The sequence below is a fragment of the Rissa tridactyla genome, chromosome 9 (assembly GCF_028500815.1).
Source record: "Rissa tridactyla isolate bRisTri1 chromosome 9, bRisTri1.patW.cur.20221130, whole genome shotgun sequence".
In the NCBI taxonomy this organism is placed as follows: domain Eukaryota; kingdom Metazoa; phylum Chordata; class Aves; order Charadriiformes; family Laridae; genus Rissa; species Rissa tridactyla.
This window is the reverse complement of record NC_071474.1, coordinates 14,764,383-14,785,274: the sequence shown is the minus strand read 5'-3', so window position 1 is coordinate 14,785,274 and position 20,892 is coordinate 14,764,383. Positions and strand designations below refer to the sequence as shown.

General features: G+C 39.7%; 1 protein-coding gene across 3 annotated transcripts in view; it reads left to right on the top strand.

Annotated features, from left to right (window-relative positions):
• The window catches only part of WDR72 (WD repeat domain 72), a 122,065-nt gene extending 118,638 nt beyond the window's left edge, over window positions 1–3,427 (top strand). Inside the window, exon 20 of one of the 3 annotated variants that reach the window (XM_054215051.1) lies at window positions 3,076–3,427. In XM_054215051.1, the coding sequence (XP_054071026.1) occupies window positions 3,076–3,131 (56 nt within the window). In that variant the 3' untranslated portion in view covers window positions 3,132–3,427. The remainder of the gene's footprint in view (window positions 1–3,075) is intronic. The other 2 variants (XM_054215052.1, XM_054215050.1) reach the window with 2 other exon arrangements.
• The last annotated feature ends 17,465 nt before the right edge of the window (window positions 3,428–20,892 follow it).

Sequence of the window (20,892 nt, the reverse complement as noted above, 5' to 3'; positions counted from 1 at the left end):
TCTGCGCATTGTGGTTTCTAATGGTGAAAGGTGCAGTCTCTAACCTTGACGTTAGACTGAGAGTTATTTTCAAAGTGATCTTAATTTTCTAAAATCACATAAAGCTTACTCTGCTTATTTTACTTTCACATTTTCTGTGCGTCTGCACATGTTCTCACTGCTCTGGATGTGGGCCTCCAGCAATTGCAGAAAAAGGCATATACTCAGATGAATAGCAGGAATCCATTTGACTACCCAAGACACCAATCTGAGATTTACCTGTGATTTCTTGTGTTCAATGTGTGATCTGAACTACTCTCAGATACGTAATGAAACCCCTCAACCTGCGCTTTTCTCTTGGATAATTCACAGCAAACACTTTTCACATGTGATGGACACAAGTAAATATCAGACTGCAGTCTCTTGTCTAAGTGAAATGGATTTTAGTTGCTCCCTTCATGTGCCTACAAGCTGCCATTATCTGTGATAGTGGCTTATGTCTATTTTAGCCCACACACAGAGGAGATGCTGGGCTTCTCTCCCAGATGCCTAATAGTAGGTTTATCACTGCCATTTTCCCCACATGCTGTGGACTACTTCTGGTTGACGTGCAAAGCCTTGGCTTTTCAAACTTGTCTCTGCTCTGGCCTTGAACACAATAATCAGATAAGAATTGCAACAGCTTTTTGTAGAACTCAACTTTTAATCATATCAACCCCCTGTAAAGAATTCACTATCTCTTAGAGTGCTTCTTTAATATAAATAAATATTCCCAGCAGTGTTTTCCATTTTAGCAGACAAATTTTCCACATTTAGAGAAACTGAGAAAAAGGCTGAAACTGAGTGAACGTGGATGTAAAAGTTAGACTTCTAGATCTGAGCTATTCACCCAAGTTTTCTTGTACAAACAATGGTGGAAAATTCACACCTCCAGAGGGCAGATTATCTTGTCCCAGGGGAGTTGCTTGAGATGGATTTTAAGGGGATTGAAAATGCTTTGAATTTTGTCAGTCAAAATCTAAGAGGAACATAGCAGGACTTGACACAACTTGAGGTGTCTTAGCTTTCATATGTGATGCAGTCCCACTAAGGAGGGTTTGACAAGTATAGCTCTTACGAGGAAAAGGAATAGATTTGGGCTGAAGTCATGAGAAACAATGGAGGCACAGATGCCCCTTGCCTCCTATTTCCCCCAACAGAGATATTGCGGTAGACTACGCAATAGGCTATTACTTCACTTGGTAATAGAGGGAAATTGAACCTCCCTAATGGAAGACTGAGTTGGAAGCTGTAGACAGAATTTAGAGTGTTTTCTTTTTTTGGATGAAAACCATGTAAATGGTGAGAACCCTAAATGCTTATGGCCTTCAGTAGCCAGTTTCTGCCTGAGTCAACTGGTCTCTTCTGCAGCTCATGATCTCTCCCATCCCTTCATTCCAAAAACATCGCCCACATTCAATTTTTCCCTCTTCATTTTTTGACTTTTCAGGACAGAATGTCATTCTGAGCGTATAACAGATAATAGTGAAAATCTGAGCAGTTTCCACAGTCTTGCTTAGTTGCCTGTCCTAGGCAAACCTCGGCACAGAGATGGGAGCGATGTCTGGCTATCCCTGAAATACAGTCTGTGAGAGGCAGAACTGCAGCAAATAGAAATGAGAATGAGGACATGTATTAAGATCAAGAGTCTTATTAGCCACAATGTGCTTAAAAATACAGCACTAAAATTGTGACTATCTTGTCATAAGGCAAGTTATAATTACTCTATCGAATATTCACTTACCAGCACCAAGTTCCATCCACTGGAGAGTGCGTTATTTAAGTCAGCACTGTGTCACCAAATGGCTGTTGATCAGTACACAGGCAGAATGTAAAAGTAAACGCTCAGTAAATTTCTGAGTAAGAAGCAGCCTAGACAAGCACGAGTTTCTTTTTCTGTATTTACATCATCATGAAAAGTAGGTAGCAGCAAACGAGGACAGATTCAGGAATAGAGTGATGGAGGTTGTTGATGATGATGATCCATGAAGGAGGAAGACGATGCAACGTAGGGGCAGCCCACTGATCACAGGCACTGATGGCCCATACTGCTCAGCGACTGCATATAAAATATTAGTGCCTAGAAATTATTCCAGAAAGAAGTCCTGTAATTTCCAATGTAGGCACAGATGAATACATAAGAATTTCACTGCAGTAGATGTAGTGTCACATCCACTCAGCATTCTGGGTTACTAGTATCGTGACTCATAGGTTTTGTTTGGTTTTTTTAAAATAGTAAATCAAACTGTAAAACCAGAAGACCACATAGTGGACATCAAGAAAATACGTATCTCTCTGTGTCTATGATACAAATAGACAAAACGATTAGAGATAATATGATACATGCACAAGATATCTATTAGACTGGGAAAGAACAGTGTATGCTGCTTTCTTGATTTTCATGTACCAGTTTAAGCAGTGCTTCTAATACAAGTAATATTTAAAATTCATGTTTAAATGTTACCATACATAAAATAAGAAGAAATCATGAAGCTAAAATCTGATGATTCAGACTGCTTTTCTGTGGAATTCTGCTAAGCCATGACAGAATTAAAATATAATGCCTTAGTTGTATAAATTCCTATTACTTCTGTTTACAGCTATTGTAGGATTATTTATGCTGAAAAAAAATATATAAAATTTGTAAAGTGTATTTGCAAAGGAAACATAAACAGTCTATTAATTTAAAACAGCAGTTATCTTTCTGCTGATCCACTGGAATGTTTTGCTTTGTAACAACAAAGGAGGAAGAAGGAGAAGGGTGTTCAGGAGAAAAGTTTTGAGGAACGCCATACATTCTCTTGAGCTGTTTTGCATTCCGTATTGCCTCTTGTAGTATAGCAATTATAATGCAAAAATTATAATGTTTTCTGGAGGTAGATTTGTGATATTTTTTAACATTAGCATGTTGGTGTTGAAAATTTTCATTCCTTTATGAAAATGATATTGTTAGTCTGTAAACAGACTGTAAAATAACTTATTTTTTTGAAAACAAAATCTTGCCTGCTACCTCAAACTGTTAAATCATTAAGCCAGATGAATACATTTCTTTTCCAGATGAGATGAAGCCACATCCCTGGATATCTAAGGTGTGCTCCTGTAAGGTGTGTTAGAAAACCCTGCTCAGCTGGAAGAGCTAGAAGATGCACAACAGCCAAGAAACAGGACATATGTGGTGTGGACATGAAATGGCTTGTTGTATTTATTATTGTATACCTTTAATAATTCATTTTCAGAAGAAACACCTTCCATAAGATCAGCTTCTTTTTGATGATTTTTTGGCTTCAATTCACACTTCCATCACTAATAAAGTTACATTTATTCAATTAAATTTAGATAGTTCTAACATAGAAAATATCAATTTTTTATTTTTAGATCTTTTTCACTAGTTTATGTAGTGATCCCGAATCTTACAACTTTGGTTGACCATGAAACATTTGCATCATTTTTAATATTCTTTTACGTGTATCAAATTTAAATTTTTATCTCTCCTTGCTTCTGACTTCTCTTACCAATAACATTTTAACACTGAGCAAAACCAAATGCATTTGAAATAATTAGAAAATTTGTTTGCATTTAAAGGGAAAATGCAGATTTTGAATTAAACATGCAATATTTAGAAACAACTACGATATAAAAAATATTCTGTGCACAGGAGAACATGGAAAATTGATTATAAATTTGCCATGTCTAGGATGTAAATTTTCCTTTTCTGTAAATACTGCCATCACCATCACCTGTAGAAATGCAGTACCAATATGAAGCTGGAGAAGCCCATTGGAGTCCTCTTCTGAAATGCTATACTTCATTGAATTGCTATTTGTACTCATTGGGAAAAGCAGCTATACATTTTTCGTCTTTTAAAAAAATAATAATCATTATGTGTGGAGAATATTTGTGGCTTATTAGACTCATTTATCACCTAGCATTCTGGGGTATTTATGCTGCTTTGACAAAGAATGGCCACTCAGAGCAGTAAGCTGCCTTTCTGTATTACCAATAGTCAGAGTGCTAATGAAGTCAAAGGGACTTGAGGATGTGCTTTTCTGGACCTATACCTTATGGTGGAAATCATGGGCTGATGTTACCCTTCCTAATTGCCTTAACTAGGAGAATGAAGATTTCTTCAGTGTAGAAAGATTCTCTGGCAGTGAATCTCTTTATTACTTGTAGGGAAATGTCACGGCTGCGGGAGTGACAAACCAGGTTTCTGTTGCCATAACTATGGCTTGAATTTTGTGAAACATGAAACCTTTCTTTTGCTTTTTTGTATCTCATGAGTCCATATTTCTAAGTGTGGTGTATGGCAGTGAGGTCTTCAGAACCATTGAGTGGAAGGGCCTTCTGAGAAGTAGTATTTCAGTTTTTATTCAACTAAAGAATATGTCATTAAAATAGGCTGCAATCCAGAGAAAATAAAGATACTTAATGCTGTTTTTCTCTAATTGTAAATACCATGCCAAAAAATTACATCTTTTAACAGAAAAGTCACTGGTTTTTACACATTTGGTATTTTTCAGAAATTTTCCTTATTCTTAGAAGGCATTTTCCTATGTAAAACATATCTTTTGTTTATATAAGCTTGTATTTGAATTATGATGACTAAACAATCTGGATGTTGAGTGTTATGGCTCCATTCTTTCCCTTATTGTGCTGGATGTCTGGAATAATTTCATTGACTTATTGGCTTATACTTGTACAACACAACTCAGAGCAGAACACGTCTCCATCTGACATATATCCTCTTTTATGGTTAAATCAGAGTTGCAAACATCAAGAAGGTAAGAATAAAGTTGCAAATATAACTACACAAACTTAGTAACACTACAGGAACCTTGCAGACAGTAAACCAAATGGCAACTAAAGGATGGACTGTGCTATCTCCTTTGCCACACTCCCTTGTCAGCAGCCACCTCTTTGCCACAGAAGTCTTCCACTGGCATTGGAAAGTCCATTTCCCTTCACAACACACATCACTGCTTTGCATCAGCAGCTGCTCACTTGGGCCGGCTCAGTTCTTAGTGCCAGGGTAACAAATCTCCTTAAATCTCTTTCTGTGAGATATTTTGCAAACTGATGTGTTCAAAGAGGTCTCATAGCTCAAGGAATTGGCGTTGTCCGTAACACCCAGTACTGCTGTAGTAGCAATTACATTTGTGCAACACAATATTTGATTGCTTGTCTTTAATTCTGCAAAGCAGTGCACATCAGCAGACTGCCAATACAGACGGCCCTTTGGAATGGTTTGTGCAGTAATGATTGGTGTTTGGCACATGCTTATGCGTGCTTTGTGCTAATTATAATTACAGTATCAGTAAGGTAAGGCAGGAACTTTTTTTATTAGGTACATTTATTTCCCAGTAAAGCAAATATATTTCCCGTGTGGTCCGGATGTCTTTCAAACAACCAACTTTACAGTATATGCTCAAGATGAACTCTTGCTTAGCATCAAAGTCACAATTTTAGAGCTATATACAAAAATACATATTGAGCTCCTGCAATTGTTTCTTGTAAACCATAACTGAAGAAACACTTCTATACTAATGCAGTCTGATGTACCACTGTATTCATGCTTATGGAGACTGTTTTTACAGTCAAGTTGCAAGGTAATTAAGAATATATTTTTGTGTTATGTTACTCTGAAGGAATCCTGCCAAAAGGAGTAATATGCTAATATTTTAGAGTAGTCGTCTGAATTTTAGATATGGGGTAAAAAATTCATGAATACCTAAACTGCTTGAGGAGAAATGTCTTTTGTTTTTTCATCCAGAAGTCACAGGGTCCAGTAAACTGTATGGCTCAAGCTGTGGTTTCATAGTCAGGGCAGTTTCTCCCCACTCCAGCCATGGAGGGGAAAGAGGAGACATCCTTCTGTGTTTCCTCACTTCTGTCTGCGCTACTCCTTGTATGACCAGGTCGTGTCAAGACAAACACGGGCCTCGCTGCAAAGAGTGGATGAGGAATGAGCAAGCCAGGGTAAGAATAAGGCAGAGATACCATATAAGCGTGGGACAACCCACACGTACATCAGCATTATCTCAGCACAAAATTGGAGATTTAGGGTGCTATATGCAGTGGTCTTTCTTCAAAACAGATTTTCAGCTTTCAAAATATATAGGCATTTTTTACATTATCTGCGTAATTCATAACATTTTAAAAAAAGTAAAAAGGAAGTTACTGGTCCTTTAGTTTAAGCCCAAACCAAAACTCATTTATGTCTCTTTGATTGGAGGGATTTTGAGTTTTCCAAATGATTCATACTTGCTAAGTAGTCACTGACCTAGATTCCTGCCTGGAAACATCCCTAAAATTTGAACTGTTCATTTATGGCTCCAAATCCAAACATTATATTTTGAAATCTCTTGTGCTATTTAAGTATTTTAAATTAGATCATTGAAATCAACTGCTTCCATTTTTGGGTTGTATTTTGTTGAGCAATGCTCTTCACCCAATCCAGTGAAAGATTCTTCCAGTGAAAGATTGCCTTCAATTCTGAAGGCAAGTTGGCATGGAACTTGACATACGTATATGAAATCCAGTGTTTCTTTAAAAAAAGAGACGCGTGAACAGAACCACTATGTAACAGGGCTGCAAGCTTCAGACACCACCAGAAGTCTAGCAAGGGCAGTGATTTTGCAAGTCTGACGGAGGTGAAGTGTTGAAAATTCAGAAAAGGATGGGACAGGTGCAATAAGCAGCATTACCTTTTTCCGGGTTTGTACTCCTTTTGAAAGAGGCTGTTCTCTGAAGGCAGACTGGGGCAGTGAGCTCCAGCATCAGCCTCAAAGTCATCATCCCAGTGCTGAATAGGTAGCAAGCATGAACGTTCCTGGTGGGGCATCTGTGAAGACACAGTCCCACTTCTTGCAATGGCTATTTCTGCTGAATTTTGCTGGCCATTATTCTTGCAAGAGAAAAGGATGCAGAGGAATTTCAAGGGCTGTTCTTCCCCTTTTTCCTTCCTCATTGGATATGCAGTCTGAACTGCTAGATGAAGCTCTTGGAATTATTACTAGAGTTTGAGTTGGGTTATAATTCAAATTCATAGATCCCCAGAGTGAAAGTTAATCTATCTTATTTTTGAAGAAGTAATACTGAACTTGGATGCAACATAAAAATCACACAATAACCCAGGATTGTCTTATTGGGGACCATGGGAAGTTTGTTTCTTGAATGACACCTGCTGGAAAGTCTAAAGTGTGTCGAGAGCTGTGCTGCAGGACAAGGCACGTCACGTAAAGACTACCTTCCTCGTCTCCCGATGACTCAGAGTGGCCTGGATATGGCGTGATGGGTAAGTACAAATCTAGCTGTCAGGGTGAAGCAGCGCAAGTTGCTAAACGATGTTAAACATTATGAAACTTAACAAACACCTGCAGAGTTTTTTCGAGTGGACCATGCATTTGATAAAATTCTTACACAGTACAAATTTAATTGCACTTATCTTTTTCTTTCATCTATTTCTAGAAGCATTAGCTTGAGAAGACAGAGTTGTGCAGCCTGAATTTACATTGTGTCTTGCAAGCATAGGGATAAAACCTGTTTTTCTTCCTCTGGTAATACTCTCAGTAAGATAGCTGTGAAACATAGCATCACTAGAGTAAGCAGTATATGTTGTTTCATTAAGTACATTACTCCCTCCATTTTTACAGCAACTGGGAGATTTTTATTATATTTTTTTCCAGCATTTGAAAGCTTAATACTCAGCAGAAAAATATTAACAATATCTAGCACTAGTAAGATAATAATATTTTCCTTATTTATTCTCAAATTTTATCTGAATAATGTGTAAGCTTCTTGATAATAGGGACCTGGGGAAATTGCACTCTAAATCATTATGAAATTTCCACACAGAAACTCGGGGTAATAAAAGATTCTCTTCAATTTCAGAACTTTGTTTTCTAGAATCATACTGGCAAACAGACTTACAGGTCTGCCCAGTAAATGCAACATACATATTTTTGTTGTTTGTTTTGGTTTATAGTCTTCCTGCCATGTAGATGGCAGCAGCACTCAAGCCTTGAAATTCACTTCAGCTTTTTCTTGAATTTATTCCAAAACACCACGTTTACGAATATTATTGTTGAGAATGAACTGAAAGCATGATTACTTTAAGATGGATATCAGCTTAGTTATATATACCTTTAAAGAAGCCTGTAACTTCATAATATCAGTGTTTAAAAGGCAATGTGTCATATCTGTCTGTATGAATATAGATGCTACTATTTGTTTTTTTCTACATTATGACGTATTTTCTTTCTGTAAATTAATTTGCTAGTATTTTTTCTGCTGCACTAGGTTTCAGGACACACAGGGTGTTTCTGAAAGTTCAAAAATGTTAAGAGTTACCAGGATAGTCCCCACATTTATCTCCTTGCAGAATGAGAAGCAGCTAGCAGGTGCTTGGTCAGGAAAGCCGTTGATTGTGAGCATCCTTGGCAATGATGCAAAGAGGAAGGCCAGAGAAAGGGAGTGGGATACAAGGTGTAGGATTTTGTTCTATGGGCTCTACTAATCATTGTGCTTTATAAAAAATATCATTAATTATCCTGGAAAAAAAAAACATTTTGAAAGTCCAAATATCTTTGGCTTGGCATAGCATGGAATTGTCTGCACTCTGACATTTACTTTGGCTAAGAAGTAAGAGAGAGGTTTTGAAAGAGAAGCAACAAAACTGAGACCCAGAATCAAAGCTGTCTGGCAGCCTCAATCTCTGCAGCATCAGCTGAAACCTCAGGGAGGGTTTGTGGGATCATCTCCAGGCCCTGGGAGATAAAAGCAGGTGTTACACACATGACTGTGCGCAGAGGAAAAAACTCACACAAAAAAAGCATAATGATGGTAATTCCTTGAACTAGGTTTAAATGCTGGAGGCAAATGGTAGTGTTTTAGTAAGCTGTCATGCAAAGTAGATCAGCACTCCCTCAATGCTTCTTAACTAGTAGCAGCTGAAGTAACAGGGAGATTAAATGTCCAATGGACGGCATTTCTCATCCCGTAGGATCTTGTCTGGGGAGGTTTAATCCACACTGAGCGTGGAATCAGCTAAGGTGACTGGGAAGGTGGGCAGACCGTGGCACTTAACTATCCTCATCCAGCTGCCACAGCTGCGGATTTGCACAGGTCTTTTCTAGCCTTTCTGGGGGAGAAACAGGAACCAGTATCCCTCTGATGCCCTTGTTAGGTGGTGTGAAGTAGAAACCCTTGGCCTAGTGTATCAGCCAGCCACTTGTAGTCAGGCAGATGATCTTCAGAGGACAGAATTCCACACTGGCGGGTCCATAACATCTTCCAGCTGCACTGAATGGATGGTCTGTGACCACACAGGCTTCTAATGCCTAATGGGGCTGTTACCAAAAGCCGTTAGAGATGCCGTGATACATGTCCTGGAGTGATTGCATTCCTCCTGCTTAACTAGTGCTTCAGGTAAAGGAGTAACAAAGGGAAAGTATGAATTCGTGGCTGATAAAATTTGTGACAACAGTAAAAAGTAGAATTAATGATGGTGAGAAAAGAGCAGCAAGAGGATACATGTCCCATCAAAACAGTGGGATGGCCAGCTTTTGACACTCCTGCATGCTGTTGAGAGTGATGCTACAGCTGCTACCTCGGACAAGCGCTAATGGGAAAAGCTCTTCCCTTCTTAAATCTCTTCCAGATAAATACAAGCCTACAGCAAATATATTTTAACTGCTTATAAGGTGTGTTTTGGAGATTTGGTGGTTTTTACTCTCCACTTCATAGCATCCATTAAATCAATCTTAGATTCCATTCCAGCGAGCAGATATTTGTCAGAAAGCTGCTTCAAGGTCTGCCAAATCCACATGGGTTTTTCCTTGATATTTTCAAAATGATGCCACTGCTTAAGTAATAAAAATCTCTTTTTACCTTTCCTCTATCACACTGGTAGTACACTCAATGTAGTTATGGGAGTTCTGTACCTTGCAACCAAAAATGCATTTAAATTCAAACAGAGTTCATATTAGTGCTGATTGTTCATGACCTATAAAGAATACAAATTTAAAAAACTCTTGGAAACTTAAAATAACTTTCTGTGTGTTAGTATTTTGTCTTGTCTGTGGAATGGAAATACTTGCAAGCCCCTACCACAGAGAAGTTTTGTAAGGGTACAGTAAGGGCTTGTGGGTCATGGCATTTTGTAAGTAAAAATACACAACCAAAATTATGTTATAAAAAGCTTAGTAGAATTTTGTTGTCCTGCCCAAAATTGTTAGGCTGAATCAACAAAACTAGCTGAGCAGTATGATGTAGAAACTCTGAGAACTGCCAAATGTGGCTTTCCTTAGAGATATTTTTACAGAATCACCTTGGATATAACTGCTCCTTAGGAACTTGAGATTTGCAGCAATAAGATTTCAGGCTTTAAAGAAGTAGATGAACAACTTTAATGGATTGGATACTGAGAAAAACATCAGAGAAGACATCACAAGCGAAGACTCATTCCAGGCACTGTTTCTTATATTTGTTACTTTAGTTATATGGAGTGACAGCCCAATGAATCACTGGGTGGTCTTTTGGTCTGACAATTTGGGTATTGTCCAAGCAATTAACAGGCAGTCAGCCAGTCGCAGTGGCTAGAGATTAAATTACAGAGGTTCTTTGGTGGTTTCCATAAAGAAATCTCTGGGAAGAGTTAGGCGGATCCACCATCTGTCATATGATGAACATGCGTCTTGTTACGTTTACGTGTTTATTCAACTAAATACTTAAGAATATTATGTCACTTGAGAGGAGTTTATATTTGAAACACATTTCATGCTTTTGGATTCTGCTGTGCTAACCCTGTGCAAGAGGAGAATTTATGATACTGTTGGGGTAAACCTTTAGCTTTAATTTTTTTTTTGGTAGGAGATTTCAGAAGTGTCTTTCTTCATGTCTTAAGTCACATCTCTGACTAACTGCATGAGTGCTTCATTGGTTTCATTCTAGATTTTTCATTAGAAATTGCCTTCTCTGCTATTTAAGTCCTTTAAGCAGATATTATTGGTGTTAACTTTTTGCTTAGCTCCCGAAACATGTAACACCCTGTCTTACTCCACTTTTTTACAATGCCTAAATCTATAGATGCTCATCGTGTTTCTGCTGTTTGGCTGTTTCTTTTCTTCTTTGTGTGTGGGACAAATCTACTGCACTTCTCCCAGAATTTTGAGGTTTTTCTTCCTCCCATGATAGGCAGTGGTTAAACTTCCACAGGGAGAGAACAAGGTAAAAGCAGCAATAAGGAAAAGTAAAAAGAAGTAAACTCTATTAGCAAGAGTAAATATACCAGCATGACCAAATTATGATCACGCTGACCTCCAAGCTGCACTCTGTGATCTTTTATGGTAATTCTGAAGAGAGCTGCTGAAGGTAGATGTAAATGTCAATACTCTAGGAAGACTGGGAATTTCTGGGAATTTGCATAGGATACACATAGCCATAACCACAATCCTGCGGGTGCTGGGTACAGCACCCACTGCACTGAGCTCACATGTGACATTCTTGAAAGGGGAATGTGACTATAAAATTAATCTCAGCAACACCGCATTTTCTTAAGCATTTAGCCCTTTCTCCTGGGGGTAATCTTTCTGGATTTGCCAGGAAAGTGCCCTTGCTGGCTAGCAGAGAGGGAAGGAGGTCATTCTGTACATTTTAGTGCTTTTACAGCTTCTGTACTAAAATACACTGGGACAAAGAGGGAAGCTTGAATTGGCTTCTTTGGAGGTAGATTCAGCTCCCTTGCACACAAAGGTTTTGCCAAGGTTTTGACAAAATGAATCCCCACAGTAGATTACTCCTATTTTCTTATCCAGCATTCAGTCCTGGACCATATCCTCCGGCAGCTTTTATTCAGCCAAAGCTGCTTCCAAAAGGGCTCAGGGGCATCACTTGGTCAGCAGCAATCAGTGGGTTAATACAGCCTGGCTTCTGCCTCTCTCAGATGTTCAGGAGAAGATAATGAGGCAGGGACAGAGCCTGCAGGTTAATGAGATACCCCAACTGGAAGGCAGAAATCTGAGAGGAGAGACTTGGGAAGCCGAAGAAGAGGGGGGAATGTGAGGGTCTTTATATTCAGGTGTTACTCAGTTGAGAGAATTGCTGGGGCAGGATTGCTTTCCAGTATTATAAAGACCATTTGACTTGTTAGAGCATAGCTGAAATTATTCACCTACCTGGCAAAAACAGCCTACCTTTTACACTCCTATTAAAATCAATACTGGACTATGTTTGGGACTCTGTTATGCTAAAAGAATAGTGTCGTCCCCCCACAAACCCCAAACAAAACACCAAAATCCAAAGGCACTCATATTAGGATAAACAATGGAATCTCGCTAACAAATTCTAACTAGTGCTTGGGTAAGCAATGTTAGAAACATCCGTCATGCATTTGAATAAAATCTATTAATAAAATGAATGAGTAGAATTTAGACAAATATAGAGAGGTAATACAGTAAAACAAATGGCGCTGCTACAGGAAGATGTTGTACTATGCTGTTTTGAATATCATGATGAAAGCAGCTTACCTTTTTGCTGAATCTTTTCAATAATCCTGGGCTGTAAATGATGCAGCCATGTAAATAATCCTGACAGTTGCACTTTGACCATATAATATGAAAAATAGCTAGTTCTCCATAATTGCATTGTCAAAAAATTCCTCCTTCTTATCAGTATGCGACCTGTTACAGACAAGCAGAATACAGAACAATCTACACAGTCTGCGGCGTTCAAGATGCTATTCTTACTGTTATTCTCAGCAATGACGATTATCTCTAAATGTTCAACAGTAAATCCAGAGGAATAAATGGAAACATTTCTCCTAAGTGGTGTATAACAATACCTGACATTTATATAGCACCTCTCATCTGTAAGAATCCCAAAGTGCTTTACAAAGTCTGCTGGGATCACTTCAGCCACCCCTGAAATGTAGCTATCTCTGTGGTGAAATTCAACTTCTATTCCACACCGATGCCATTGCACAACAGTGCTTTTGACAAAAAGTGACAACTAAGTGAAACGCATTGAACTGTTCTTGTGAAAGCTATCATAGGATCCTCAGTGACAGCCAGTGGTTAAAGCCTTGGTTTGGTATCTACAGCAAAAACCAGCAGATACTTCATCCTCCTCTGCCCTCGTACACTTCCTTCCCAGCAAGCACACTCCTCTTCTCTTTCTGTTCTCAGAGCGCTGTGCCCATGGTGAGAAGAGCAGCTGCAAACACACTGACAGTGCCCAGGTTTGACTTTGCTTATCTTACCTCTTACCAGCAATGACTATCAGTCGAAATACTACTGATGACTGAAGTTCTGCTAGTGAAATCACACTGGTAAGCCTGGGTACCTGGAGTTGCCCTTAGAAAGTACGTAAGAATCAACATAAAATACTTAAAAATTTATCGGAAAAAAACGGGCATAACTAATCTACGAGTGTGCCTCTCTGACAACGTTGGTCTGTTTGAGCCCAGCTCTGTGAAATTAAATACTAATCTGTTTTTCCTTATAAGTTATTTACATTCTTTTTCACAGTCTTAGTACCATGTTCATGTATTTATATGAACAGGTATGCCTGGGCCCTCACTGCATGGCGACTGTAGAAGCAGATGCTGTATTCGTACTGGTAAATTTGAGTAAGACAACGTTCTCAGGTAAAGGGATTCATATATATTGATAAAATGACGGAACATTCTCCATGTTCTTGATCTACAACAACTAATACACTCCTGATGACCATATCTGCTAGGAAGTGTTTGAACGTGTCCATGCTCTTCTGGAGGGTAAAAGAGTTTTTCACTCAAACTTTCTTTCAGTTCTTCCTCTGACAGTTGGCTTTATTGCCAGAAAACAGTCCTAGGCACATTTAATTTGCTATTACATATACAAAGGGTATGTACAGAATAATAGAGTATATGTTAAGTGTAGTATTTGTGCATTCCTGGATGTGCTAAAAGTTAGTATAAAAATGGATTGAATCCTCTTCAAGAGAAAGCCGTGGTATGCAGTATGAATCGTCTTGAAAGTGCTCTACCAATATTAATCAAATCATGGAGCTGAAAATGCATGTTCTTGCTAGAGTTTCCTGTTACATTTTCATCTCACAGGAGGATGGGAGCAAGCCCAGGCAGGAGATCTGCTCAATTTTGAAGAGCTCAGCTTTTGCTGCTGATGCACATTTGATCCCTCCAACTCAGGTTTATGTCTGTAATGTGTCACTTTAAAAAAATCAAGGTCCCATATAGGATCATTCCACTGCAGTGTTAGTTCTTTTCTTTTAAGCCCGGGGAAACTTTGGACGTATGTCACCACCGAGCTACAGAGTCTGTGGGGAAATCAGCTAAGTAGGCAAAACCATTTTACCGCTGAGAATAAAGTGGTCTCTGCTCTTCCACAGCTACAGACGAGGAGGAGAATCAAAAGTGTTGATTCAGAAGAAGTTACTGACCTTTCTAAACCAAGCTGTCATATTTCTTTAGTAGAACAAATGCAGGTAAACCAACTCATGTAAGTTCTCATTCTGTACATAAATGTAGACAAAATATAAGTACTGTATCTGATCGGACACACAGCATAACTTGATAAAGGTAGTTTTTATTCTTGATATTGTTATGTAAATACCAAATGAGAAAGTTATGCATGTTTCGTTACAGCTTTTAGTTGGTAGCTATATAGCAATAAAAGGGACAAAACTGAAGTGAGTGTAACATACAGTAGCAAGTCGCTTGAAAGGGAACCTGAGCATAAGAACAGTTTATAGAGACATGCTGTTCTTCTGAACTGAAATTTAGGAGACTTGAGTTTGATTCAAGTTCAAACTTCTCATCTGCTCATGGGCAAGCCATGGGAATCTCTTTAAGTCTCTGTTCCCACATAAACTGAGGGATAATTTCCAGCTTCGTGGGAGTTTTGTGAGTGCAAGTTCGTTAAGGTCCGTGAATCAGTTAGATACTATAATAAGGGTGAGCTAGGTAAGTAGGTAGGTAAATATCACGCTTAGATGCTATCAACCACTTATTACTGTAAAAGTGCTTAAATCTATTTTTTCTTAAGAAGCTTCATAATACTTTTAAAATAGAGAGCTGTAGAGTGAAGCCTAAAGTAACAGCAATAACTCTGAATCCACCATGAGATGTTCTGAGTGGCGTCTTAAGAAAGCACGGCATGAATACACTATCGGGGTTTATCTCACATATAAATCCACAAAATTCTACTGCCAAAGAGACAAAATTATATAAGCTTATGATGAATTTTTAGTTTCTGAAACATATATGTTCGGATGTAAAATATCTCCTAAATTAAAATCTCCTAGATTAAAGTGTTTAATGGGTTTTAAAATGCATTAAAATGTAAGGTTGTAAATTTATATTAAAAACATCACATTTATTTACTGTGACCTCACTGAAACAGGCTCACTGATTCTAAAGTATTTTGAGTCTAGTCTTGTATGTATGTGTTTATAGCTATGTGTGTGTATGTATATGTATTTATTTATCTTGCTATTGTACATTCCATATTGAGTCCTATTTTAAAAGTGAGTGAGAAGATTGCAGTTACACTATGAAACGTCAGTGATAGGATTGTAGAAAGAAGAGACGTGGCAACACTTAACTCTTCCCACTGCACGTATGTATCACACACCAATCTTTATGGGTATTAGCCCATGTCCGTTCATAATCAATAACACTGCCTCATCAAACTCTTCTATACTTTTATATAAACATATGTTTAGCACTCTTAAAGATATTTTAAAGATAAATGGGTCTAATTTTGGTCCTGACAATTGCACCAAAACCATACAATTGATAGATTTGGCTCCGCATTTGAAATGTTAACCTGTTATGAGGCAGGTTTTAGCAAACATGCCAACAAACAAAAAAAAGGAGAATCTTACCACTTATTTTCCCTGTCTTCAAAGACTTCATCTTTGAGGCAGAAATTTATAATTCTGATATTTATATTTAATTATCATTTGATTACGACATCCTCAGTAAAATCCATATCCCCCTTAAATTTTCCAAGTTTTTTTCCCTTTAGTTGACAGACAGTTGCTAATCACATGTATAATACCCTGAGCAAATTTCAGGCCATGTGGGGATAGAATAGCTTCCTGCATATTTTACCCCCTTCCATCCTTATTTTTTCCACTTTATATGAGAGACCGGTTTGCATTTGTGCTTGAATGCTGTGGCGCGTATTGCCTGTGATAAGAGGGATCATGTGAATGTTAAGCCTTTAAACGTAGATGGTGAAGTTTAGCAGAGACTTTCAAATTCACACATGCAAAGACAACATTTACTACTCTGCCTGCCTGCTTTGAAGCACTCTGCAAAGGATCTGCCACGTGCACACAATAAAATATTCTTTATACCAATCCTGGGCAAATATTTTGCAGTTTGCCTGGCAGACGGAACAGGGCGGCACGCTGTCCTCTGAATGCTGCACTGCGCTCACCCCTGTGAGCACAGGGACATCAGAGTCTTTAGCCAATATGTAGCAATGACGTGAGAGCTCAGGAGAGATTCTTTTGAGAAGAATCATCCACTCTTTAAGTTGGATTCAGCTTTTTAAAGATTTGGCATGTGGATTTTGATCTCTGAGTTGCCCTGACAAAAAGCGAATTCCGTAACTTCCTCTGCAAGGTCTGTTTGACTTTGCTGGAGGAGCGCTTGTTCAAAGCTAGCCCGGCAATCATCATTCATCACAGTGTCAGTCACACTCAGATACCAAGATACCTTCAACAAACGTTTTGTATTGTAACCTCTTGGTTGGTTATTAAATTAGTGTTTCCCACAAAATTCCAGTAGTCATAGGACGTTTTGTGAACTTTATGGGATTTATATTAACTCACAACAATCTTTACAAGGTTGCCAGAAGGTGTAAAGAAACTAATGATTAGCTAGATTCTCCTAGTAATTTAGAAATATCGATGAGTGCTAGTTCAAGTTGGCTGTTACCAGCAGAGTATTACCTGCAATGCTTGACTCCTGCTAAGAAGGAAGTCTTCTACACTCAACACAATCTTACTTTTCCTTATTTCATGTTTCTTAATGTGCTAATAATGCTGCAATTATATCTCTGTCAAAATTCCTTTTCAGCAACTGTTGAAATCTTCAAGTCCTGCCAAAGGCAGTCATCAACTATCAAGTGAGGCCTGAGTCTAAAGCAGATGCAGTATTCTCAAGAATTATTGTAAGTAAAAATAGTTACAATAATTATCACTAATATCGAAAAAGTCTTTTTCTTTTAATCTAGTATCATATGAACTAATTTCAGAAGTTAATATTTCAGTTAACATGACCTCACAAAGTGTACGTAGGTTATCTTAAACTATAGATTTAGCATTATTTTAGCATACGAAGAAAAGTTTAAAAACATTTAGACTTTGTTCAAACGCTGTCTTGTGTACAGTTCAGGAAAATGTACACATCTGATAACACAATGACAGTGCCACATGCACCTGTTCCCAGAGAAGGCTGTTTACTTAAGGCCTGAAGCAAGGTTCAATTTTGAAGAAAACTTGACAAGGACAATTTCTTACTTACCTTTACTAGCTGACAAAGCACAATAACAATAATGATGGGTAGTTGCATTCTGAGCTTTCCCTCACCTGAAACACCACAGAGCAATTTCATAGAATCATAGGGTTCAAGGGACCTCTGGAGATCATCTAGTCCAACCCCCTGCCAGAGCAGGGTCACCTTAGGTTGCACAGGAACACGTCCAGGCGGGTTTTGAATGTCTCCAGAGATGGAGACTCCACCACCTCTCTGGGCAGCCTGTGCCAGGGCTCTGACACCCTCACAGTAAAGAAGTTCCTCCTCATGTTTGGGTGGAACTTCCTATGTTCCAGTTTGTGCCCATTACCTCTTGTCCTGTCGCTGGGCACCACTGAAAAGAGCCTGGCCCCATCCTCCTGACACCCACCCTTTAAGTATTTATAAGTGTTGATAAGATCCCCCCTCAGTCGTCTTTCTTCCGGACTGAAGAGACCCAAATCCCTCAGCCTTTCTTCAAAAGAGAGGTGTTCCGGTCCCCTAATCATCTTGGTAGCCCTTTGCTGCACCCTCTCCAGCAGTTGCCTGTCCTTCTTGAACCGGGGAGCCCAGAACTGGACACAGTACTCCAGGTGCGGCCTCACCAAGGCAGAGTAGAGGGGGAGGATGACCTCCCTCGACCTGCTGGCCACACTCTTCTTGGCGTACCCCAGGATGCCATTGGCCTTCTTGGCCACGAGGGCACATTGCTGGCTCATGGTCATCCTGTTGTCCACCAGGACTCCCAGGTCTCTTTCAATCTAGCTGCTTTCCATCAGGTCAGCCCCCAACCTGTACTGGTGCATGGGGTTATTCCTCCCCAGGTGCAGCACCCTACACTTGCCCTTGTTGAATTTCATAAGGTTCCTCTCTGCCCAACTCTCCAGCCTGTCCAGGTCTCTCTGTATGGCGGCACAGCCTTCTGCTGTATCAGCCACCCCCCCAGGTTTGTGTCATCAGGGAACTTGCTGAGGGTGCACTCTGTCCCCTCATCCAGGTCATTGATGAATGTATTGAAGAGGACTGGACCCAGTACCAACCCCTGGCGAACACCACTCGTCACTGACCTCCAACTAGACTCTGTGCCCCTAATCACGACCCTCTGAGCTCTGTCTTTTAATCGGTTATCTACCCACCTTACTGTCCATTCATCTAACCCACTCTTCCTAAGCTTCCCTATGAGGATGCTGTGGGAGACCGTGTCGAACGCCTTGCTGAAGTCAAGGTAGACCACATCTACTGCCCTCCCCTCATCTATCCATCCAGTCGTGCCATCATAAAAGGCTATCAGATTAGTCAGACATGATTTCCCCTTGGTGAATCCATGTTGAGTTCTTCTGATAGCTTTAGTTTCCTCCACATGCCTTGAGATGACGCTCAGAATGAGCTGTTCCATCATCTTTCCAGAGATGGAGGTGAGGCTGACCAGCCTGTAGTTCCCCGGGTCCTCCTTCTTGCCTTTTTTGAAGACTGGAGTGACATTGGTTTCCTCCAGTCCTCAGGCACCTCGCCTGTTCTCCAGGACCTTTCAAAGGTGTTGGAGGGTGGCCCAGCGATGACTTCTGCCAGCTCCGTCAGCACTCTTGGGTGCATCCCATTGGGGCCCATGGACTTGTGAATATCTAATTGACCTAATTGATCCCTCACTCGATCCTCCTTAACCCAGGGGAAGTCTTCTTCTTTCCCCGTTACTTTCCCCAAAGCCTGGGACTCCTGAGGGCTGGGCCGAGCAGTAAAGACCGAAGCAAAGAAGGCATTCAGTAATTCCGCCTTCTCCGCGTCCTCCGTCACCATGGCTCCTGTCTCATTCAACAGTGGGCCCACAACTTCTCTGGTCTTCCTTTTGCTTCCAATATACTTTTAGAATCCCTTCCTGTTGAGCTTGACATCCCTACATAATTTATATGTATTTGTTCTGTGCTTTCACCATAGTATTACTTAGCTAGGTGCGATTTCCAAAGAATGCCAAGAAATAAAGCATTCAGCTCTCAGAAAGAGTTACTGAACTGCATGAAGCTACGCTTATTCGTCCACAGCAATGCTGAGTTTTTCTGAGACCCCATGCTAAGGAGTGGGAAGACCACATTCCTGGCACTTCCTTGCATCACTCCTCTCTCTACAATATTGTCATATCCATTGGACACTTTCTAGAACTATATATATACTCCTTACCTGGAAAGGCTCAGCCGGCCCTCTAAAGCGGTTTCACTCTTTAAACCATTCCATTCCTCCTTTTCCCAAGATCTAAACCCTCATCTCCGTCTGCTTTTTGCTGCATTCACTCCAGCTGTGGATGTCTGAGGGATATGAGAGGTGCTTTCCCCTCTGCTCTCTGAGAAGTACCAACACAGGATTGCTCCCTTGAAACCTCATCACTGGTAAGAGAGTGATGTTCCTCTGATATCTGCTCCTGTATATGGTATTGGGAACAAACACTTCATCCTTCCCCACGCACTCTCTCTGTGCCAAACTAGTTCTGAGCTACAAATACGAGTTCGGTGTTTCCTGGTCAGCTTTTTCATGGATGTTCAAAATATATAACGAATAAAAGGGATGTTTAGTTAGCTCTAGAAGGTCTGTTACTAGGCATTTTGGGTTGAAGCAAAGTAATTTTTACTTGCTTGTAGATCTCTCTAACCAGGATCACATACTAATCCAAAAAACTGAAAATCACTGATCATGATTGCTGCACGATCTAGCATTTCTGCATTTTTGCCCCATAGTCTTCTACAGAAGACAGTTCTGTGGTGTAAGTTTAGACCGTTTTCCTCTAGCTGGACAAACAGCCCTGGAGAGTAGTTGGTTGCCTTTGTGAAGGAATAAAGATTGTCTGAGCTCCCTAACTCACCTCTTACCACATTCAGGCAGTAAGGTGCAGGATTTTAATGTACTTTCCCACACTTTTCCGTATGTGTTTTTGTGGTTACCCACATCAGATGCTAAAATCTTTCCATGGATTGAACATTTTTGTATGGCAAGCCTGTGTGCCCTCTGGTTTTGAGCTGTGGATCAGTTTTTCCATGATGTCCTTTGAAAGACAGAGGTATCAGTCGAGCAAACCAGAGCAGGCAGTTTCCTGTAATCATCTATGCCATCATCTGTGCTGGATCATGGCAGCAGCTGATCAATAGAGGAGTATTTAAATATGTTAGAGCCTGAATCTGATATTCTACATGTTTAACTGCATAAACAGATCAATGGAACAGGATTGATCTCCATTGATATTTGGCAGTTTTCAAATACAATTAAACCACATTTGGAGTACTGAAAGTACTTGAAATAAACAACTGGGCACTATTTATAATTTAAAGAGCTACTCAAAAAATTTAATAGATCAAGTGGTTGTTTCA